This window comes from Notothenia rossii, assembly GCF_949606895.1.
Source record: "Notothenia rossii genome assembly, chromosome: 9".
Lineage (NCBI taxonomy): Eukaryota > Metazoa > Chordata > Actinopteri > Perciformes > Nototheniidae > Notothenia > Notothenia rossii.
In genome coordinates this window covers 29,506,260-29,528,895 of record NC_136907.1, presented here as the reverse complement: position 1 = coordinate 29,528,895, position 22,636 = coordinate 29,506,260, and the positions used below count along the sequence as shown (strand labels likewise).

Here is a 22,636-nt window from a genome sequence, read left to right as displayed (position 1 = left end):
GAGAGGAGAGCTCTCCTCCGACTTGTTGTGGAACAAACAGCTCCTTATCTCCGTTAGTGCAGCTAGCTAACCAGATACTAAAAACACGGTCCCTGCTGCTGGCACCTGTCTGTCTGTCTGTCTGTCTGTCTGTCTGTCTGTCTGTCTGTCTGTCTGTCTGTCTGTCTGTCTGTCTGTCTGTATAATTGTGTTAACTCCGTAGAGACAGTCGAACACGGTGCATTTCTCCGTCTGAATGTGGTGCACTTTTGCTAAAGGTTTAGACAAATTGCTTGTGTTACCGCCCTTACATGCTAAACTCTTATTGCACTATTGGCAACGAGCATTGTCCACCTCAAGACATTTAACCACACCTTGGAGCGCTTAGTTCTCTCCGCCATCCCCGCCGTGTGTGTGTTGCATGCATGTAGCAGCCATGTGTGTGTAAACTGCCCCGCCCCCTCGCACACAGACGGTGGAGAGAGATCTCTCGTCTGGATTTGAAAGATAGATACATCATAGGCGCATTTTTTTGTCTTTTGGCATGTTAGAAACGAGTTGGCGACACTAAAACTGCAATATAATGTGTATGTAGCAATAATACACGACATATTTTTTAAATGTCTCCAGTACCGATAAAAAGACAGATAACGTTGGAGCTTAACGGCACGTGGAACACACGTGATGACGTCACCAACGAAGCGACGACTGAATTAGTTGGCAACTAATTTCGGTCACCGGAGGAGAACGCTGTCATTTCTCCTACTTGAAAGACTACGTAGGGATAGGGTCTGCAAAAATAGTTTATTTGGGGGATTGAATGGATGCTCTGACCGGGCCACTTCCTGCCCGGCGCTATGCAACGCGTCGCGTCGAAAATAGACTTGCATCCTATATTTAGCGGAGCCCAGCGCCGAGACACTTCTGGGACACTTCTGAGCCATAACGCGGCGTCTGGTGGAATAGCACCCATTGACTAGAGTGGCCGCGATCTTTGCGAACGCCGTGGCGCAGCCGTAACTCGACACAGACGGACCCGGTGGAATCGAGGGTTTAGCCTTAACGAGCTGCGCAATACACACTAATGTTAAAATCTGAAGAAGGCCTCTTTACCAAGCTCCAAACTAAGTTAAATATCTCAAAAAGTGTAAAAAATATCAAAGATCTGAATACAAGTTTATTAGCTGAATGTTTTGTGACCATTTTAAAGTTGGAACGATGTCTCTAGCTGAAGGTATGTGGAAGGAGTAGCATTTGGCGCACGGTGTAGGTAAAGGAGGATTTGAAGGTTCCTCCCTTTGAGTTATATGTTAAAAAAAGAGTTTAAAAAGCTGAATATTTCAAAAAGTATAAAATATTTAGAAAAAGTTTAAAGTTTCCTATCATATACTGAAAAGGCTGAATATTTTTGATATTTGCACAGCATTCGCACTAATAAGAAGATTAAAGAATCAGAAGAACAATCGTGGAATGCTGTTGCACAGTGCGTGCATCATTTCCAAATTGCTTCCACAGCATTGACACACATCTGTAGATAATCATGGAAATACGAAAATGGTTAAAACAACCATCACTAAACGCCTGCATCTACTGCAGACAATCGCAACAGGTCAGATGGGGAAGTTACGTTACCCACCGTCGTGGACACTAGCTTACTCCCGCCTGACTCCGTCCTCGCCCCCGGAGCAGCAGTGTTCGTCGCCCGAACCTCGGCAACGCGCAGGTGCCAGGAGACCTCGGCAAAACAGAGCCTGTAGGTATATCTAAACAAGTAACCAACTCGCTGTTACAGTGGGGTAAGGCGGTCATTTTGCAGCTTGTGGTATAAAAATAGACAATGGCTAGAATATTCATGTAAAAATAGTGCCATATTCTGCCATGTGTGGAGTCTATTTTGATATAACATTACAAGACTGATTCTTATTATTACATTATATATTCAAATTTCTTTATTAGGATAAACCCCTTGAGGTGAATCACCTCGTTTTCAAGGGGGTCCCAAGAAAACAAATAACAAACAAGTACAACATACAAACAACATTCACACACATACATCGGAAGAAATAACCAAGAAATTACAAACATTCAGCCTAAGCATACAGCACATGGTAATACATTATAGGCGGTTACATTGAATGCATATCATTGGGTAGAGTAAAGTAGAGTAGCTGTACTATATATACAAAATCATAACAATAAAGACTTAGAAATAAAGACTTAGAAATGGGCAATAGGTGGGTCATCTCATGAGGAGATGGTGAAATAAGATGAAGCCTCAACAACCCTTAAACAATAAATAAAGTACTTCAGGTCATACAAAAACATTCAACCTTGAGGTGAGACGACAATGCACGCTTGAACAAAGTCAGAGTAGGGAGAGATCTGATGGTAGCAGGTAAGTTATTCCAATCAGCAGGAGCTTTAAATTTGAAGGCTCTTTTGCCAATGTCCTTTTTAACTAGAGGAACGGTGAAGAAGAGCTGAGAGGTATGTCTAACTTGGTGGGTTGATGTAAAACGAAAGAGATACTGTTTCAAATATGGGGGATAATTAAAGTTGAAACTTTTATAAATGAACTCAAGCCAGTGCAAATGTCTTCTCAAATCAGGAGAAGGGAGATTGAGGTTTAGGTACAGTGCACAGTGGTGTGTATGGAAATCACAACCGAGAATAAATCTACACATTCTATTGTAAGCAATGTTTAGCGGGGCTAGAACAGATTTCGGAGCATTGAGATAAACAACGTCACAATAGTCTAATAAGGGAAATAGCAGTTGGGTAGCAAGTTTTTTCCTAACTTTTAAGGTAAAACAGTGCCGAGAGCGGTAAAGAGTACCGAGACCAAAGTTTACTTTATGCAGTATATGATCAATATGAGGTTTGAATGAAAGGTTAGAGTCAAGCCATACCCCTAAATATTTAAAACTGTCAACTCTATGCAGAATTGTACCATCATTGCAAGAAATATCACATGAGCCAGTCAAAGATTTGAGTTTGTGTCGGGTACCAAAGATCATAGAGAAGGATTTAGTTTTGTTCAAAAGTAACTTGTTCTGGAATAGCCAGTCTTGCAGGAGGGTGAAATCTGACTGGAGTGAAACTTGAATTTGAGAGAGATTTGGTTTTGATGTGTAAATAACGGTATCATCTGCATATAGATGAACATTACAGTTTTGAAAAATGGAGGGCAAATTGTTTATATAAATGGTGAAAAGTAGTGGTCCAAGTGTAGAGCCCTGAGGTACTCCACTATGCTGTATAAGGAGATCAGAACTTTTCCCATTCAAAATAACACACTGTTTTCGATTATGTAAATATGAGCTAAACCAAAGTAATGCACTTCTAGAAAGTCCAATAGCATATAATTTATCAAGTAGTAAATAGCGATCAACAACATCAAAAGCTTTGGTAAGATCAATAAAGATGGCACCAGTTAACTCCCCTCTATCAGCTGCAGAGAACACATCATTTGTGAATTTAAGTAGGGCAGTAGCTGTAGAATGATTTGATCTAAAACCAGATTGAAGGGGTGTGAGAATGTTGTTAATACTAAGGTATAGTGAAAGTTGGTTAAAGATGATTTTTTCAAATATTTTGGCAACAGAGCATAGGATGGAGATAGGCCTGTAATTATTGCAATCAAGCTGATCACCACTTTTATGAAGAGGAATAATACGTGCATATTTCCAGATAAGTGGTAGTTCGCTGGAGACAAGTGACAGGTTGAATAAATCAGTAAGAGGGTACATAATAATATTGGCGGCTAGCTTGAGAAAACGATTTTCAACCCCATCAAGTCCAGCACCACTGCTTACCTTTAATTCACAAATTACTTTCTGCACTTCAGTTGGTCGTATTTTCCGAAAGGAAAAAGAACTGGTACAAGGTGGCATATTACCAGGAGAACTGGTAGTCGGTTGACTGTCAGGGAGAAGCGAGGAGCAGACAGACGAGAAATGATTGTTGAAGACCTGGGAAATAGATAGTGGATCATGTAGAATATTGCCATCAAGCTTAATTTGATTAATTTGATTAATTGAATGTTTTTCAGAGATGTTAGTAATTGTTTTAATTTTTCTCCAGAATTCTTTGGGATTTTTAAAGTCACCAGTCAGGCATTCTCTGTAGTAAATAGCTTTGGCATTAGAAGTTTTAGTTTTGCTTAGATTTCTCAGTTTTCTATATATTTCCCAGTCAGCATTGTCTCTTGTCAGATGGTATGTTGTCCATGCTTTGTCCCTTTTCCTAAAGAGGTCAATAAGTTCAGGACTGATCCAGGGGAGATGTCTACCCTTTACCTTAATAGTTTTAATCTACTACTTTTGTGAACTCGGAGAGAAAAAAATCCCATGCATCTTGAACATAAGGTATTAACTGAAATCTGTCCCAGTTAATAGCAAGTAAATCATTCAAAAATAAGTCAAGATTCAGTTTTTTATATTGTCTGATACTAATCAACTTAGGGAGCACTTTCGGAATTTTAATTTTCCACACACAGTAAACAACACAATGGTCACTAAAACAGTCTGACATGATACCAGACTTGGAAAGTCTGTCAGGATGAGAAGCCAGTATCCAGTCAAGAAGAGTTTGAGACCGGGGTGTAATACGAGTAGGCTCTTTAATAAGTTGAGTTAGGTTTAGATTATTTAGTAGATTTTTTTCTTTAGAGCATGATTTATCAAGCCAATTTTTGTTAAAGTCACCAAGTATTATTAGTTCGCCTTTCTGAGAAATAGAATTGATGGAATTGATGGTGGAGATTATATTATTAAAGGAATCAGCAGGGGATGATGGTGGTCTATATACACTTCCAATGATCAGTCGCTTGTTTTCATGCAGTGTGATTTTAACAAAAATACATTCAAAAAGATAAGCTTCAACAGGGGGAGTAATCAATTCAGAAGCGAGCTCTGCTAACACAAAAATGGCCACACCTCCACCCAATGAGACTCTGTCAGATCTGTATAAATTGTAATTTGTCAAATTAATTTCATTATTTGATATATGACTACCTAGCCAGGTCTCCGAAAGTGTGATAATGTGTGGCTTATGCATAATGACCCATACACGAAGCTGGTTAATTTTTGACACCAAACTCCTGATATTAAGATGAATAATTTTTAATCCTTTTGCCTCATTCATAAGGTTTCAGTAACATAGAAAATAGCAGTGTTTTGTGAGTACAGCATTTGTAGGCTAAGGTCAAACTAGATGCAAGGCTGAAGTCTATTTTCGATTTAATTAATAGGCAGAAATCAAAATCCCGATCATACAAGCACACACAGCCGCAACAAAAACAACAACAACAACAAAAACAAACAAACATTCCCCACAAGAGGCCCATCAGGCCCAGGGGCTGATCCCCAGGCAGTACCATGAGTGAACAAACTAGCCAGAGATAAAGTTTACAAAAGAAATACAATAAAAACAGATAAAGTAAATAAACAAACAAACTTAGGAGAAACTCGAAACTCGAGTCTGCATTCAGTTAAATAAATGTGTAGCTTAGAGAGGAGTATCACCTGCCACTACTGACAGCACAAGTCACGTGAGGCAGTTTAGCCAACGGCAAGACCACATTATTCTGACGTCAGATAGAAACAACGAAGTAAACAAAGACAAGCATGGACTAATATGACATACCAGCAGCTGGTGAGTTCGGTTCGGACATGAAAGCCGCTTCAGCGCGCTTATGACAGGTGAAACTCTGCATTTTGCCATCCACGGTGACACACAGTGTAGCAGGATACTTCATGAAGTATTTCATCCGGCCACGGAGGTTGCGTTTGACTGGGTCAAAGAGACGGCGCTTGTTCATCACCTCGACACTGAAATCAGGGTAGATGGAAATGATCGAGTCATGGAATTTAAGTGTCCCTTTCTCCCTGGCGACACGGAGGATCGTCTTCTTGTCCTGAAAATCCAGAAGTTTAATCAGGATGCTCCTTGGTTTATCGCGGGGATCTGGCCGCCTCGGGAGAGTGGCGGGAGTCCGGTGAGCCCTCTCAATCTTCAGCGGCGATGGGAAGTTCTCCTGCCCCAGGACTTGGTGGATCAGCTGGGTCATAAAGCGGACCATGTCTCCTGATTCTGCAGACTCAGGTACTCCAACAAAGCGAAGATTGTTACGTCGGCTGCGGCTTTCTAGATCCTCAACTTTGTTTTTAAGTGTAGTATTGACCGACTCCATTCGTTCAATGCGGGTCGTGAGATCAGTTATGTTGTCCTCGTTAGCTGAAACACGATGCTCAAGCAGATCGACTTGCTCAGACAGGGTGGATAGTGAGCTCTGAATTGTATCCAGAGAGGTTTGTATAGGGTCGATCTTTGTGTCCAGGTGAGACAGCATATCAGCTCTCACCTGATGAATGGCGGTCAGCAATGTTTGTAGCGACATTTCGCCTCCAGCTCCAGCCATTGTATCAAATAAAGTAAATAAATGTCCTGTTAGGCGACGGCTAACTTGTAGGATAGTTTGGATGAGTTAGAGAGGCGATCAGCAATCAGTAAGCTACTATGGAAGCAGTTTGGCAGACTCAAGCTTCAGACGTGTCACTCACAACGCGGCCATCTTGGAGGATGGTGCAGGGAACACCTGCACCATCATTATATGCTTATTGGGCTCATGAGATTGCTATGACTATAGAATAAATAGACACAATCACTAATCCCAGGTTCTGATGGGTTAGATAACAATGAGGGGAATAGTCAGAAGAAAGTTTAGCTTGCAATATTGAAAGTAGCAAGGTTGAGTGTAGAGACAGAGAGAACACAAAGAGGTAGTCAGAACAGCACATTGCACCGGCCTTCACTTTGTATGGGAGCCGCGCTCCGCCGCGAAGCTAGGAAGCAACATTATGGTTTCCCACTATATCTGAAGAAACGTTAGAGAAAACTAATTAGTATGATGGTGCCAGAGTAGGGAGGGACTTCCACAGGCCGGCCGAATGCTGATTGGAGGATCGTGTTGCCAAGAGGCTCTATCTGAGTCTGCGCACCAACCAAAGAGAACCAAGTCCAAACCGCGGTATCTCTTCAGCTAGTCTTGATCAATCAAAAATGTACGGGCAACACCCTGTGTAATAAAATGTATTGTTGCATGAGGTTCGAGGCGCTTGACGGATTTGGTGGTTACAGATTACAGTTTTGCTGCCTGGGATTCCCAAAGACGTGATGAGTCCTTGGCCAAGTGATATACAGTGGGGCAAAAAAAGTATTTAGTCAGCCACCAATTGTGCAAGTTCTCCCACTTAAAAAGATGGGAGAGGCCTGTAATTTTCATTCTAGGTATACCTCAACTATGAGAGACAAAATGAGAAAAAAAAAATCCAGAAAATCACATTGTCTGATTTTTAAAGAATTTATTTGCAAATGATGATGGAAAATAAGTATTTGGTCAATAACAAAAGTTCATCTCAATACTTTGTTATATACACTTTGTTGGCAATGACAGAGGTCAAACGTTTTCTGTAAGTCTTCACAAGGTTTTCACACACTGAGATCAGGAGACTGGCTAGGCCGCTCCAGGACCTTGAAATGCTTCTTACGAAGCCACTCCTTCGTTGCCTGGGCGGTGTGTTTGGGATCATTGTCATGTTGAAAGACCCAGCCACGTTCCATCTTCAATGCCCTTGCTGATGGAAGGAGGTTGTCACTCAAAATGTCACGATACATGGCCCCATTAATTATTTTCCTTTACACGGATCAGTCGTCCTGGTCCCTTTGCAGAAAAACAGCCCCAAAGCATGATGTTTCCACCCCCATGTTTCACAGTAGGTATGGTGTTCTTTGGATGCAACTCAGCATTCTTTCTCCTCCAAACACGTCGAGTTGAGTTTTTAACAAAAACTTCTATTTTGGTTTCATCTGACCATATGACATTCTCTCAATCCTCTTCTGGATCATCTAAATGCTCACTAGCAAACTTCAGACGGGCCTGGACATGTACTGGCTTAATTAGGGGGACACGTCTGGCACTGCAGGATTTGAGTCCCTGGCAGCGTAGTGTGTTACTGATGGTAGCCTTTGTTACTTTGGTCCCAGCTCTCTGCAGGTCATTGACTAGGTCCCCCCGTGTGGTTCTGGGATTTTTGCTCACCGTTCTTGTGATCATTTTGACCCAACGGGGTGAGATCTTGCGTGGAGCCCCAGATTGAGGGAGATTATCAGTGGTCTTGGATGTCTTCCATTTTCTAATAATTGTTCACACAGTTGATTTCTTCACACCAAGCTGCTTACCTATTGCAGATTCAGTCTTCCCAGCCTGGTGCAGGTCTACAATTTTGTTTCTGGTGTCCTTTGACAGCTCTTTGTTCTTGGCCATAGTGGAGTTTGGAGTCTGACTGTTTGAGGTTGTGGACAGGTTTCTTTTATACTGATAACGAGTTCAAACAGGTGCCATTAATACAGTTAACAAGTGGAGGACAGAGGAGGCTCTTAAAGAAGAAGTTACAGGTCTGTGAGAGCCAGAAATCTTGTTTGTTTGTAGGTGACCAAATACTTATTTCCCACCATAATTTGCAAATAAATTCTTTAAAAATCAGACAATGTGATTTTCTTGATTTTTTTTTCTCATTTTGTCTCTCATAGTTGAGGTATACCTAGGATGAAAATGACAGGCCTCTCTCATCTTTTTAAGTGGGAGAACTTGCACAATTGGTGGCTGACTAAATACTTTTTTGTCCCACTGTATATATTTTTGCTCTCTTTACAATAAATAGTTAAACTTAGAAGTTGTCTGTCTTTTCTGGAATTCTGAACCCAACACATGCCTGTAGAAATGTTGGCTCAAATAATGCATACAATAGCACATATGCCTTCACCACTAATGGCTACAAAGATATCTCATATCCCAAGCTTATCAACAAGCTAATGTTGCAGCTGAAATGTTCTCCAGGTCAAGTCAGTCAACCTCACATGATGATGTGATACCAGTTTGCAAGCACAGTCAATATTCTCTTCCCATAGTATATTATGGGAATAAGGTGAAGATGGTTGTTAGAAATTAAAATCAATGTTTTAAGGCATAAGTTATTTAGTTTAAAACATACCGTCAGCATAAAAGCTATTTTATTCGGAAAGAACCAAAAGTTCTCGCACAATCTTAATGCCAAGCTTTTATTCTGAAAATCCTTCATCTCCGGTTAGCATTTAGCATGTGGCTAATATGACCAATTCTAGAAATGTGAAATGTACAGTGGAAATGACACGGAGTGTTGCACAGCAAAACCTGCTCCTTTTAACACTACATCTATAGACGTCGAGATATTATTATTGCTCATTTCATTTAATTTCAAACCTTTATTTATCCAGGTGTATCCCATTGAGATCATTGATCTCTTTTTCAAGGGATACCTGCTCAAGTAGGTTCCACATGAAACATAAAAACATAAACGGAACAACAAAAAGAAAATCATACAGCATCATTACAGGGTTTACAATTTACATCACTATCCACATGAGCAGGTACCAACAGCTTCCGATTGAATAGCATCCAACCGAGCTTTAAAAACATTTAGTGGCACCAGATTGCTCAGTTTCCATTTCAATTGCAGACTATTCCAAGACAGTGGAGCTGCGCATCTAAATGCTATCTTCCCTAAGACAGTCCTAGCAGTTGGCACATTTAATAAAACTACAGCATGCGATCTCAGGCAGTAGCCACTTACAATTCGTCGTGAGATCAGGGAGCAGATGTAGGATGGAAGTTTCACTAACATGGCTTTGTATATAAAAATGTACCAGTGACTGAGCCTCCGTACAGTTAGCAAAGGCAAACCAGCCCTTGTATACAGGGTACAGTGATGGGTTAATGCTTTACAGTTTGTCACAAATCTCAGTGCGCTGTGATACGCAGCATATAACTTGATCAGGTAATTGGCAGGTGCATTCATATAAATCAAATCACCATAGTCCAGCACAGGTAAAAAGGTCACAGTGACTGGCCTCAAGCGAGAAACAGGACTTGTTCCTGTAGAAGAAACCTAGCCTAACCCTCAATTTTTTAAGCAGGTTATTGACATGACGTTTAAAAGTGAGACAATCATCAAGCCAGATACCAAGGTATTTGTAACAGGTAACCACTTCAATTTTTATTCCTTACAATATATACAACAGGCTCTGGTATCTTTTTGGCTTTTGAAAAGAGCATTACCTTGGTTTTATCAACATTTAAAAGAAGCTTTAGTTCAGAGAGCTGAGTCTGAATAATGTTAAAAACAGCTTGCAATTCAACAACAGCCTCCTTAATTGAGGGACCTGCACAGTACATCCCGGTATCGTCCGCATAAAAATGTAAGGTTACTCCATCGACATTTTTACCTAAACTATTGATGTAGATGGAGAATAAAAGTGGACCTAAAACAGAACCTTGAGGAACACCATTAGTAATGTTTAACCACTCAGAAGTGAGCCCATCAAAATGAACACATTGGGACCTTTCAGAAAGGTAGTTCACAAACCACCCTACTGCATGGCTGGATATGCCAATACTGAGTAGCTTCTTCTTTAAGATGCGATGATCGAAGGTATCAAACGCTTTGGACAGGTCAATAAATAAAGAACTGCACAACTCTGCTTATTATCTAAAATACTCGCCACATCTTTCACCACTTTCATTGTGGCAGTGATGGTGCTATGTTGCTTTCTGAAGCCTGACTGATGTTTAGACAGGATGTAATTTGTGAATAAAAACACCTTTACCTGTTCACTCACTAGGGGTTCAAGAACCTTAGCCAGAACTGATCATTTAGAGATGGGCCTATAATTATTTAATAAAGTGGCCTCCCCACCTTTTAGTAGAGGCAGGACATACGTTGACTTCCACAATTTTGGAATTGTGTTTGATGAGGGAGAGGTTAAAAAGAGTAGTGAGAGGTGGAGCAATAAAATCTGCAGCTATCTTTAAAAAGAAAGGTTCTACGTTGTCCGGGCCAGCCGGTTTCTTAGGATCTAACTTGGTTAAAGCTTCACGAACAACATCAACAGTAAAAGGAGTAAAACTAAAAGGGTTTTCCAAAACACGTTTTTCAGAGTCACAGACTGTGGTGTTCACAGAAGAAGAGTTAGTGACAGAATCAAACAGAGAGCCACAGGACACAAAATGCTCATTAAAACTATTTAACATAGTGACCCTGTCCGATTTAGTGCCAAATGCTGTGGTAATGCACGGAGGTAGCTCATTACGGATATCACCGGTGGATATTGATTTTATGGCTTTCCAACATTTTCCAGGATTATTCAGGTTCTTTGTGGTAACTGACAGATAATACTTAGACTTAGCAGTTTTTATTTATGATGTGAAGCTATTTCTTAGCTGCCTAAAGCGCAGCCATTCTACCTCTGAGCCTGACTTCCTAGCATTTGCCCAGGCCTTGTTTCTCTCATGTAGGAGACTAGATCATTCAGCAGAAAACCAAGGATTGTCTCGTCCCTTCACTCTAAATGTACGCAGGGGTGCATGTCTATCTATCATTTCTATAAAACCAAGATAAAAATAAGACCATGCAGTTTCTATATCAGCACACAGATCGATTTACCCCAATCAAAATCAAACAGATCATGTACAAAACCCTGCTCCACAAAATGTTTTTTGTTTCTCTTACTGATAATGCGAGGTTTACCCTTTAGGACTTTTGTGTCCCTAATTGTGGCTACAACACAGTGATCACTCAGATCATTTGCAAATACTCCCACAGAGTATTTATGGGGAACATTAGTTAGAATGAGATCAATTAGGGAGGATTTATTTGGGGACTTAATGTTAGGGCGAGTAGGACTGTCTATAATCTAGACCCTCCAGAAAAACGCGGGCAAAAATCCTTGATTATGCGAGCTAAAATCCTTGATTATGCGATTAAACATGCGGGGGTTTTATGTGATTTTATGCGGTGAAATTGCGGGAAGTTGCGAAAAAGAAAAGAAACCCCTTTCCTATTCAATTAAACACAGTCAATGTTTATTTATTGTAAAAGCAATGGGGCTATTTTAATCACACTCTCTCTCTCTCTCTCTCTCTCTCACACACACACACACACACACACACACACACACACACACACACACACACACACACACACACACACACACACACACACACACACACACACACACACACACACACACACACACACACACACACACACACACACACACACACACACACACACACACACACACACACACACACACACACTTTTCCGCCTCATTCTGTTTTCATTTACTCGTTCATTATCTGATCAGCTTCAATCTTGTAGGCTACTCACTTCGTTTCTTGTAGCCCTCGAAAGGGTTTTGGAGGTTGATGCCTCGGTAAACGTGAGTTGTTTGGCTTTCTTGTCCGCAGCAGCAGAAAGCATTTTCGAATGTTTGAATGAATCAAAGTGTGTCGACACCGTTGACTTTCTCGAAGACGTATGCTCCAACACACAGTTTTACATGGTGCAGAATAGTTTCCCCCCACTTTCGTGAAAGACATCGGGGTACTGCTTTGCCCGGTCTTTAGCAGAAATGTTCGTCGTGTGAGTTCCACACGTTCACTCTACGGTGTTGTTTACCTTCTGTGATGCGCGAGCTGATGACGTCACGTCATCATCATCACTACTTCACGTCAAGACGAGTTAACTTTTTTTTTTTGTCGCCAAATGGACAAGCAGGTAAAAACAGCAGGGTCGTTGAGCGCAGCAGCAGGCAGAGCGCACCTCACTTTGTAACCGAGGAAAGGAGCAGGAATCCTGGGCACATGAGTGTTAAAAGTGCATTAAACTGTTTTAATCTAACAGCCGCAAGTGCTGACGGAAAGCAGGTGGAAACAAATGGATTATTTTACCCAGGAATAAGTGTTTGCAAGGCGGGGAAAGTGTTCCTGCAGGCCCTCCATCAAGGTAATAATGATTAGAAATGATTTCCAGGGCAGAAAGCGGTTTTTAAAAGTGGAAAAACGATTTTAAACCGTTTGAAATGACTGCCAGGTGCTGATGGAAAGCAGGCGGAAACAAATTGATTATTTTACCCAGGAATAAGTGTTTGCAAGGCGGGGAAAGTGTTCCTGCAGCCCCTCCATAACGGTAATAATGATTACAAATGATTTCCAGGGCAAAAAGCGGTTTTAAAAAGTTGAAAAACTATTTTAAACCGTTTAAAATGCACAAAGTGATTTGAGTGCAGTTCTCGTGTGTCCACACAGGAGGGCGCATCACCCCAGTGAGCACAGTGCATTAAACAGTAAAAAATACACCAAAAAAAGGCAAATCAATGGATTTAAAGTGCAGGGAAGCTCCACACCACACAGGTACCTTCCTAAATCCCCACCATAGTGACAACGGTGATTTAAACTAGTATCTGCGGGGAAAAGAGCGCGAAAGCCACCTCTCTTTGGCACCTCACAGAGCCCCAAAGGACGGACTCAGCAGCTCCATCATGGCTTCCTAACACGGGCAAACAGGTTTTTTCACACCTCCAAGACACAGACCGCGAAAGCCACCTCTCTTTGGCACCTCAGAGAGCCCCGAAGGACGGACTCAGCAGGTCCAGCATGGCTTCCTAACACGGGCAAACAGGTTTTTTCACACCTCCAGGACACAGATCGCGAAAGCCACCTCTCTTTGGCACCTCACAGAGCCCCGAAGGACGGACTCAGCAGCTCCAGCATGGCTTCCTAACACAGGCAAACAGGTTTTTTCACACCTCCAGGAAACAGACCACGAAAGCCACCTCTCTTTGGCACCTCACAGAGCCCCAAAGGATGGCCTAATGACCTCTAGCATCTCTCCCTCACATGGAGCTCAGGTTATTTCATACCTCCAGGAGAGGGACCGGGAAAACCACCTCTCTGTAGCCCCTCACGGAGCCCCAAAGGACGGACTAAGTGGCACTTCCATAACCTTGCGCACCGTGAGACCCCGGGCCCCCACAGTTAAGCACTCCCCCACGGACTAAACCCAGAGGATCACACCCTCCAGAACCTCGTGCCCCTGATAACTCTTAAAGGCGGGAGGATTTTTGTGGTGTTTTATCGTCCACCCTTAAGCATCCTACAGCGGACATGTGACTACCAGAAATGTAGACACACGTATAGGTGACCAGGGGTACGTTTGTATGCAAGTCATTCATTTCTGGTTTTTGTCAGAGGATGTGTGCTTAAGTTTGGATACCTGGGCCCTCACGGTGCACATGGCACTTTGACAGAGTCCCAGAGAGAAAAACAGAAAGTAGACAGCGAGAGAAAAACAGAAAGTAGACAGCGCCCCAACGGTCACCAAAGGACGGACTCGGCATTTATGCTGGTGTCCCTGGGAACCACAGAGTGGGCTAAAATAGAGTTTTTACCCAGAGCCTCCGCTCTGATAGTCCAGTGCTGACTTTGTGGGTGCATTTTGAAAAGAATAAACAGTATTTATTTATAACAATATATTTATTTTCAATTGCACAAGAACATGTATGCACATTTACAGTGAGTCTTTAGCGAATTTGCTTCTGGAGAGTCTTTGATAAGCAGGTAGATTCTAAGGGGTTGTCACTGTCATTGTCAGCAGAATCGAGTTTCTTTCTCCCGTTTATTCGCCCGCTCCAGCAGCCCAGCCCGGAACTATGCATCGGCTCCATCCTCCGAGGGATCACTGTTGGTATCTTGGTAAACCAGAGTTAATTCATCTTCGCTGCTGCTGAACTCGGGACAATGGGCTGGAGCTCGCCCTGCTCGAACGGAGGATGTCTTTCGCTTTGCCTTTCGCTCTGGCCCTGGGGCAGCGGAGGGACCTGCTGCTTCAGGCTCCATCCCGGCCTCGGCTTGTGCATCCATTGTCGCCTGTGCAAACGACTGCTGAAACATGTATCTGATGCCCAAGGCCTCCTTAACACCGGGGTTGCTGGCGTAGTACCGGTTAGCAGTCCTTAAGTTGTGGCACATAAACCTTGACAGCACCTCACGATTGGATGGGTCCTGGTATCTCTTCACCTGGAAATATACGGATAATTAGTCAAACTGGAATTGGTAACAGTTAAATGTGCAGTCATTACCAAACTCACAGTGTCTGCCAGGGCAGTGCGGAGCAGGGTGTGGGAAATGGAACCCTGAAGCCCTACATCAGTCCATGCAAGGTTGAGAAACAGGTGGAGGTTCTTTGAGGGGCCGTCCCCCGCTGTGTAGAGGAAGTAGCAATTCTGTTGCCCAACCAACGTCTTTTTGATTTGCATCCATCGCTGGACCCAGCCAAATTCCTCCAAAGTACAGTGCAGCTGCGCTTCTCCATAGGTATTGGCGGTCTTGTGTGCCTTCACATGGATGGCATAACCGTGCTTGGTGCCCCTGTCTTCTGCATCATTCACCTCTGAATTAGTCATGTTTGCGTAGACTCCTGCACGGTGACCATAGAGCAGGGACCAATGGAGTGAGAAATAGCCGTATAAGAGGTAGCGGGCTCCTACAGAGGGGGAACGCTCCATTCGATCCAATAGTTCCGGGATGCGCTTGACAGAGGCAGAAAGACACTTTTCAAGATCACCATAGCCAGGCAGGCTGTCCAGCTTACGCCTCTTCACATGGAACTGGTGCACTGTGACATCCCTGTGCAGACGGTCCAGGCAACCTTGCAACTCCCGCTTTATGGTCTTCATGTCAGACACACTGAGCCTGTTTGTTTTCACATGCGAGTCCATCAAGTACCGGATAAACTGCATTATATTTTTTATATAAAAGGCAACAGTCGTGACGGCAAGGTTGGAGTTTTCTCTCAGGTCATGTGGCCAGGCACGGATCTTTGAAGTGTCCTTCAGGAACAGCCAGTCCGACAGACGGGGAGAGTCTCGCCCCATAAATAGCAGAAAGTTCTTGACCCGGCTCACCTTAGACCGCACATTTTCGGACAACTTTGTGTCTGGATCGACCCCCGCGTTGTAGTACCGGTGCTCTGTCATTACCGCCTCCATGCGGGGTGGAAGTGTGATGTACCGCATTGTATTCGCACGCCCACTACCAGAGGGCCTGGAAGGTGTGGGTGACGCTTTCCCAGCCACAGGGACCACTGCCCGTCTAGCACACCAAGCTTCGGTTTTCCTGAGCAATACAGGGGTACGGAACGATGGCAATGTCCTGCTGGTGGAGGACGATTGAGCACTGACAATGGCTGCAGCATTTAAAATGCTACTGTGTAGGCGGGTGACCCTGACCACGTGGGCTGTGTCACTGGAGTCGTGATGCCGGAGATAGTTGGGATGGTGGGTTGCTTTTGACCCATAAGGAGCTCCGTGACTTCAATTGTCATCTCCGGCTCATCCACGTCAGTCATGGCCCGATCATCAGAGTCCTCACAGTCCCCATGCAGCTCATCATGATGTATGGTTCCCACACCACCACGACCCTCATCACGGCCCGTCTTAGAGCCATGCTCACGCGATGTGTTTTTCTGCTTGTATTTGCACTTCACCCCAGAGGACCTCGGCATGGTTGCTCGCCGCCGAGACAAGTCTACTTGGTTCACACTGGGGGGGGGCAGACATCGGTCTCCTTAATCCTTCGCCCCTAGACTCCTCATCGCCAACGTATTTCGATTGAGGCCTGCCGCGTCCAACCAAGGGGGGGTATCTGCCGGAGGAAGCTGGCCTTGCTGGCTGCTGGATCGTAATGCTTTCAGCCAGTGGAGTCGCTGACGAGCTACGGAGGTCCCTATTGGCACTGGAAGCCTTCAACTGCTTCCAGCTTATTTCGTAGAAAACACACCTCCTTATTGAGGGCCTCTTTTTGAGCCTTCAGTGCGACGTTTTCCAGCCTTAGCAGTCTGTGTGTTGTTCCCTCATCGGAGTAGAGGTCAATTTCCCCGGAAAATGAGTCTGGGTGTTCATCATAAGCACCATATTCCACATCAAGTGTCGTTGTCATGTGTACTGGGGGGTCAATCCGCCGGAGCTCCCTCAGTATTTTAAGCCCCACCATGCGTTTCATTTGTCGCAGTACCAAGTCCGCTTCTTGTTGGCTGAGCTCCGGGTGCTCAGTTTCGAGATGCCGGTCCAGCCTTGTGCCATGGTATGCACAACCAACAACAGAGCAGGGCTCCAGGCGAATGTTTATTATTCCATTGGCGATGCGTAGGAGAATGCTGCGTTCAGTTTTGTTGCGGACTAGGTGCCAGAAATCCAAGTGTCTTGGGAGAGAGCGGTATTTCAGGTGACACAGGTGACTCTGTCGTCATCTTGGACTGCTTCTTTTTTTTTTTTTTTTGGGAATTACCAGGCCGACACTCATATACGAGCCATCAATTCATGTTACTCACCCAGCAAATGAGTCACAAACTGACCCGTAACCGGGCGTCAGTAGGGAGAACCGGGGGGCTGGGGAAGAAGATTGAGTTGAGGAGAGTTGATCCATACCGGGGGTAAAGCAAAGAAAGGGTCCGAAAATAGTGACTTGTAACCCGGGTAAAGAGTATGTCATCTATCGGTTCTATCCTCCAGACAACATGGCAACGTGGGGATAACGGTACCTCCGGGCGCTCCATCCCGCTCCGGCCTTCGCCGCAGCGGGGGGAGGAGGCATAGAACCCCTCGCACCTGCCCACGGAGGAGGCAGGAGTGTCAGGTACCCGAAAGTGCACGGTGGACGGCCAGGGCGAGGCCGCCACACCGCACTGGAGTCAGGGTTCCGAGTTTTTCGAGACAGGTCCTGTCGAAAGGCAGCACGGAGCACCCGGCAGGATCCTCCAGCAGACCCCCCTACGCGGTTCCCTCGTCCCTCGGAAGAGGCGGAGAGGTGGGTGTTTTTCATCTACTGGCAGACTGCCGGGGAGAACGCGCTGCTCGGGAGCCAGGCTCACAGTGAGTGGCAGTGGGTGCCCGCGCACCCGCCTTTTACAGCTGGAGCCCAAGCTCACCTCTGGGGGGGGTGGAGAGAAGAGAGAAGCGGAGGCTGCAGAAACAGCCAGAGCCCTCACCTCAGACCCACCCCTCATTTGGATGTTTACAGACAAGCAATGGGTAGAGTTCCATGGTCTGTCAGTCATTTCCGTGTCCGGGCCGGGTGAGGTCATGCCTGTGTTGAGTCAAATCAAGCCACAGGCTCCACTCCTGGTGGTGCGCTATTATTAGAAGAAATGTCAGTTAGAAGATGGTCTCTGTCAATCCTTTCCGTGTCTGGGCTGGGCGAGTTTACCCGCTTTTAGTCAAATTAAGCTGCAGGCTCCACTCCTGCGTTTCCGTCAATTCCTTTAAGTTTCAGTTTGCTGTCATATTCAGCTTCCGCAGGACCAATTGCTCATATCAGAGCTTAAGGCTGGACAAGCTATAGAGAAACACCAAGGCTGGACCAGGCCATTACTCCTTTGAGACAAGCATATGTGGTTACGCAGGATCAAATAGGTAGCCTTTGATGAAGTAGGTCGACCCTATATCATGTGAAGCCACCGAACACCGGTCCCCGTGGGAACCGTTGCCTAGAGCAAGGCCAATTGCTGAATGCTGCAGCCGACGAAGGCCGCTATGCAACAGTGGAGGGTTCGAGAAACAACAGTGTTTGCCGGGCGCACCGCGGCGGAGGTGGGGAGGTTCCAGCCTGGAACCTCCACCCCGCTGCGGGACCCGTGGTGGGACACCTGAGTCAGACGGTTCGTCTTGGTCACGCTTCATATCGGTTGGCTCGGGAGGGAAGAGACACGCGGGGTTGCCCCCCACGCAGCACACCCTCCTGGCCATCAGAGTCGAACCCGCAGTTTGGAGGAACCGACCGCCAGAGCACCGGCACAAGGCCGGGCCGGCGGAGGCCCTCCGATGGCGGGTCACGTTTTCCATTCGATCAGTGAGAAATCAGAAAAAAGTATGAGTTTACTTTTTGGAGATCCATAGAAAAGGGGTGAAAATGGAAAAAAATGTATCCGAAAATAGTGCCTCATAGTGCAGATAGAGTCCCCTGACAACTCCCATTGCATTCCTCTGAGACCAGTTCAAATACTTAAAGTTGAGTACGAACCATGATTGGGGGCCCTCCGGGCAACAAATGTATCCGAAAATAGTGCCTCATAGTGCAGGTAGAGTCCCCTGACAACTCCCATTGCATTCCTCCAAAGACCAGTTCAAATACTTAAAGTTGAGTACGAACCATGATTGGGGGGTCTCCGGGCAACAAATGTATCCGAAAATAGTGCCTCATAGTGCAGGAAGAGTCCCCTGACAACTCCCATTGCATTCCTCCAGACTCAGAAAAAGTCTTAGTTATTTTTTTGGAGAACCATAAAAAAGGGCTAAAAGTGTTAAAATGTATCCGAAAATAGTGCCTCATAAGGCGGGTAGAGTCCCCTGACAACTCCCCTTGCATTCCTCCAGACTCAGAAAAAGTCTGAGTTATTTTTTGGAGAACCATAAAAAAGGGCTAAAAGTGTTAAAATGTATCCGAAAATAGTGCCTCATAAGGCGGGTAGAGTCCCCTGGCAACTCCCCTTGCATTCCTCCAGAGCCCAGTTGAAAAACGTAAAGTTTGGTAAGAACCATGCTAGGGGGTCTCCGGGCAACAAATGTATCAGAGCAAGAGTGCACATATAGCGGATCAATTCCTCCATGAAGTTACACAGCCGTTTTTTTTCTGAGTCCTCTCAAAAACTGGGCTTCCGATTTCTTGCGGAAAGTAGTCTGAAAATGATGAATGAATTTTTTTAACAGAGTAGGGGAGGCTTGGTTTCCCCTCTCCGTTGTAACTTGCAACGGGGGGGTGGAAAAGTGTCCGAGGCTTGTGCCGGAAGCGCCGAAGGGTTGAGCATTTCGGAGCCCCTTCTCTGTTGGCACTCAAATTTTGAATTTTTCAAAACTTCATTTTTGATTATTTTAAGATATAATTGACCGTTTTCTTTCATTTGTTTCTTCTTTCCACGGGTGGGGGCGTATGGCAGGCCGCTTATGAGCTCCCAAATTCGGCCTGGAACTAGTAATGGCAGTTTGACACTGAAGCTTCGAACGGAGCTTCAACCCTGGACTTCCTATTCCATAGAAGCGGTGCTTCGAAGCTTGCTTCAAATCACGTGACATGTGACGTCCGAAGCAGCAACTGCTTCAAATCACGTGACATGTGACGTCCGAACCAGCAACTGCTTCATTTCCTGAATGAATCAACTCACTGGTTCGCCGTCCAATCAGGTGATTCAATGCACTGCCTCGTTTCGATTCTGACAGGTGACAGGTTGAAACAGTTTGTAAATTTGAGCGCTTCAACACTTTATAACCGCTCTAAACAATGCGCAATGTGTGGGTTGTTGTCGTAGTTTGCATTGTTGCTGTTGAGTTGTTGTTGGCATTGCATTTGAATTGGATCATTATAGAGCAAGCCAGGAAGAAAAATAGGTCGTTCTGGCTCGTGAAACACTTTGAAATGTGGAGAAGTTGTGAACAAAAAGACAATGAGTAATATACAAATACTTCGATGGTCTAAGGAATTGATAGCAGTGGATAGAGCCGGCGGCCAAGATGCGCCGATATCCTCCGCGCAGCTGGTTCAAAGCACGGAATAGTTAAACTTTTAATCATTGCTTTTCAACTTTATTCCTTTAATAACTGATAAAAGGACCTCTCCGCCCAAAAAAATGTCAAGCACTCTCTAGTCTCTTCTCAATAACCCAATACACACTATTATCAATCTTTAATTGCAAATAGAACATGATTGTGTGTGTGTGTGTGTGTGTGTGTGTGTGTGTGTGTGTGTGTGTGTGTGTGTGTGTGTGTGTGTGTGTGTGTCTCGAATATTTTTCAAAGCAAAGATACGTTAAACCCACTGCAGCCTTGCACTTCGCCAGGAGAGGTCACTGTAACTGAAGCTTCGAGAAATGAACCTATTTCCGACACAATTGTCCAAGTGGTTCGACGCTTCATTCAAAGCTTCATTTTGCCATCACTACCTGGAACCTCCAGGATTTGTGGGATAAGCTCCATAAACTGACAAAGTCACCCAAAAATGTCACTTTTGTAGCCCAAACATATATAATACAAATACATTTAAATAGTAAAAGGTACAATTGTGCTCCGTATTACCCGGCATTTGATTTATATAGCCCCATGATAGTGAATAAAAATCATTTTTCATGGAAGAAAATGTTAAAACGCCTGATTAAAGCATATGCAGGACGCCAGTGAGCTCCAGACTATGTGCATTGTGTCATATTAATGATCAGATAAATCATTTAAATGCAAAAGTAATGATTTAAAATCATTTTTAGGGGGTGTGACGAAGGGAACTTTGTCACTATGGACTGACGGCTTTGGGCCGGGTAATATTGCACTTTATTAGCGTGATTGCACAGGACAGTTAACATTGTATTGGTATTTGCACATAATTTATATGAATGAATGAATTAGTATTTTTTTAACTGATTAAACCGTATTTATTGAAATGTCGTCTGGATGCTGGTATAAGGATGACAGCGGTTGAGTGTAATCAGGGTGCAAATAATATGTTGAATGTCTGTGGCGAATGATTGTGTGCACCTGGGGCCCTGGGTTGTCTCCTCCCCCCCTCACCTGTGTTTAATTGCTCCCCCCCCACCTGTGTCTTGTTAGTGTCTGTGTATTTAAGTGCTGTTTCTTGTTGGGCTGGAAGTGTGTGTGAGATCCTTGTGGCTGCAGGATATGAGGAAGGAGAGCAGCATGATTGAGGCTGTGAACTTTGTACATATATTTGAATAAATGCCCACGTCGGGTTATATTTTTGGACGTTCTGCCTCTGCCTCCTTGCTTGGTCTGGGCCGCTCAACGGTCAGCTTCACAGGGGGACAACTGTGGAGAGGAGCCTGAAAATGAATCTGCATCAACCTGGAGAAGCAGGCTGCGATACCCCCCACAGAGTGCACCCAGTGGACCTAACTTTGTAACCCAGGAAAGGAGCAGGAATCCTGGGTACGTTAGTGTTAAAAGTGCATTAAACTGTTTTAATCCGGCAGCCGCTGATGTGCACAGAAGTCTGTCAGTTTCGTTAACATTTGAATCACGAAATGGACAAGCAGGTAAAAACAGCAGAGTCGCTGCTGTTAGGGTCTCAGACTCACAGGCACACACACATGCAGAGATCCAGGGCGATGCACATGGCTTTTTTACCCAGCAATAAGTCTCTGAAACCTGGGGAAAGTGCTGTGAATAAAGGCGTGGAGCAGAGCCAGAGAGGAGCGGGCTGCAGCACATGGCTCTTGCACCCAGACTGCACCCAGAGAACCGAATGCTTCACAGCCAGGAAAAGTGATTGAATCCTGGTGAGGGAATGCTCCGGTTTTGGGACAAAATTAACATGGGTTAGGGAATGCTCCGGTTTTTGGACAAAATTAACATGGGATCACTCCGGTCAATGTACGTACTTCGTCTCACTGGAATATTAATGGCCAGATTGAATACAACATCGACCTAATTTCTCCAGTCAATGACAGGAGAGTTTTGAAAGTACAAAACACTGTTCCACACATTTAAAAACACTTAATCAATGTTGACCCAGGATCCATGCACCTTCCATGGCTTGTAAAATGTGGTGATGCGCCCTGGAGTTATCCTACTATTTAAAAACATATATACACTCATGTACACCATTCATATGGTTCCCTAACACAATGCACATAGTCTGGAGCTCTCACTGGGGTCCAGCATATGCTTTAATCAGGCTTGTCCATTTGGCTATCAGATTGTTAACGAAAATGGACAGATCCAC

At 44.5% G+C, this 22,636-nt stretch overlaps 2 protein-coding genes across 2 annotated transcripts in view; both read right to left on the bottom strand.

Moving 5' to 3' along the window:
* The window catches only part of LOC307019435 (uncharacterized protein), a 199,019-nt gene that overhangs the window by 125,451 nt on the left and 50,932 nt on the right, over positions 1 to 22,636 (bottom strand). The gene's annotated exons all lie outside the window — the stretch shown is intronic.
* Positions 14,408 to 16,317, bottom strand: LOC307019436 (uncharacterized protein). The gene is made up of 2 exons (XM_079650328.1): positions 15,007 to 16,317; positions 14,408 to 14,935 (listed from the first exon to the last, which is right to left on the bottom strand). Exons 1-2 carry the CDS (start codon positions 15,931 to 15,933, stop codon positions 14,567 to 14,569), a joined length of 1,296 nt encoding a protein of 431 aa, XP_079506454.1. The 5' UTR covers positions 15,934 to 16,317; the 3' UTR covers positions 14,408 to 14,566.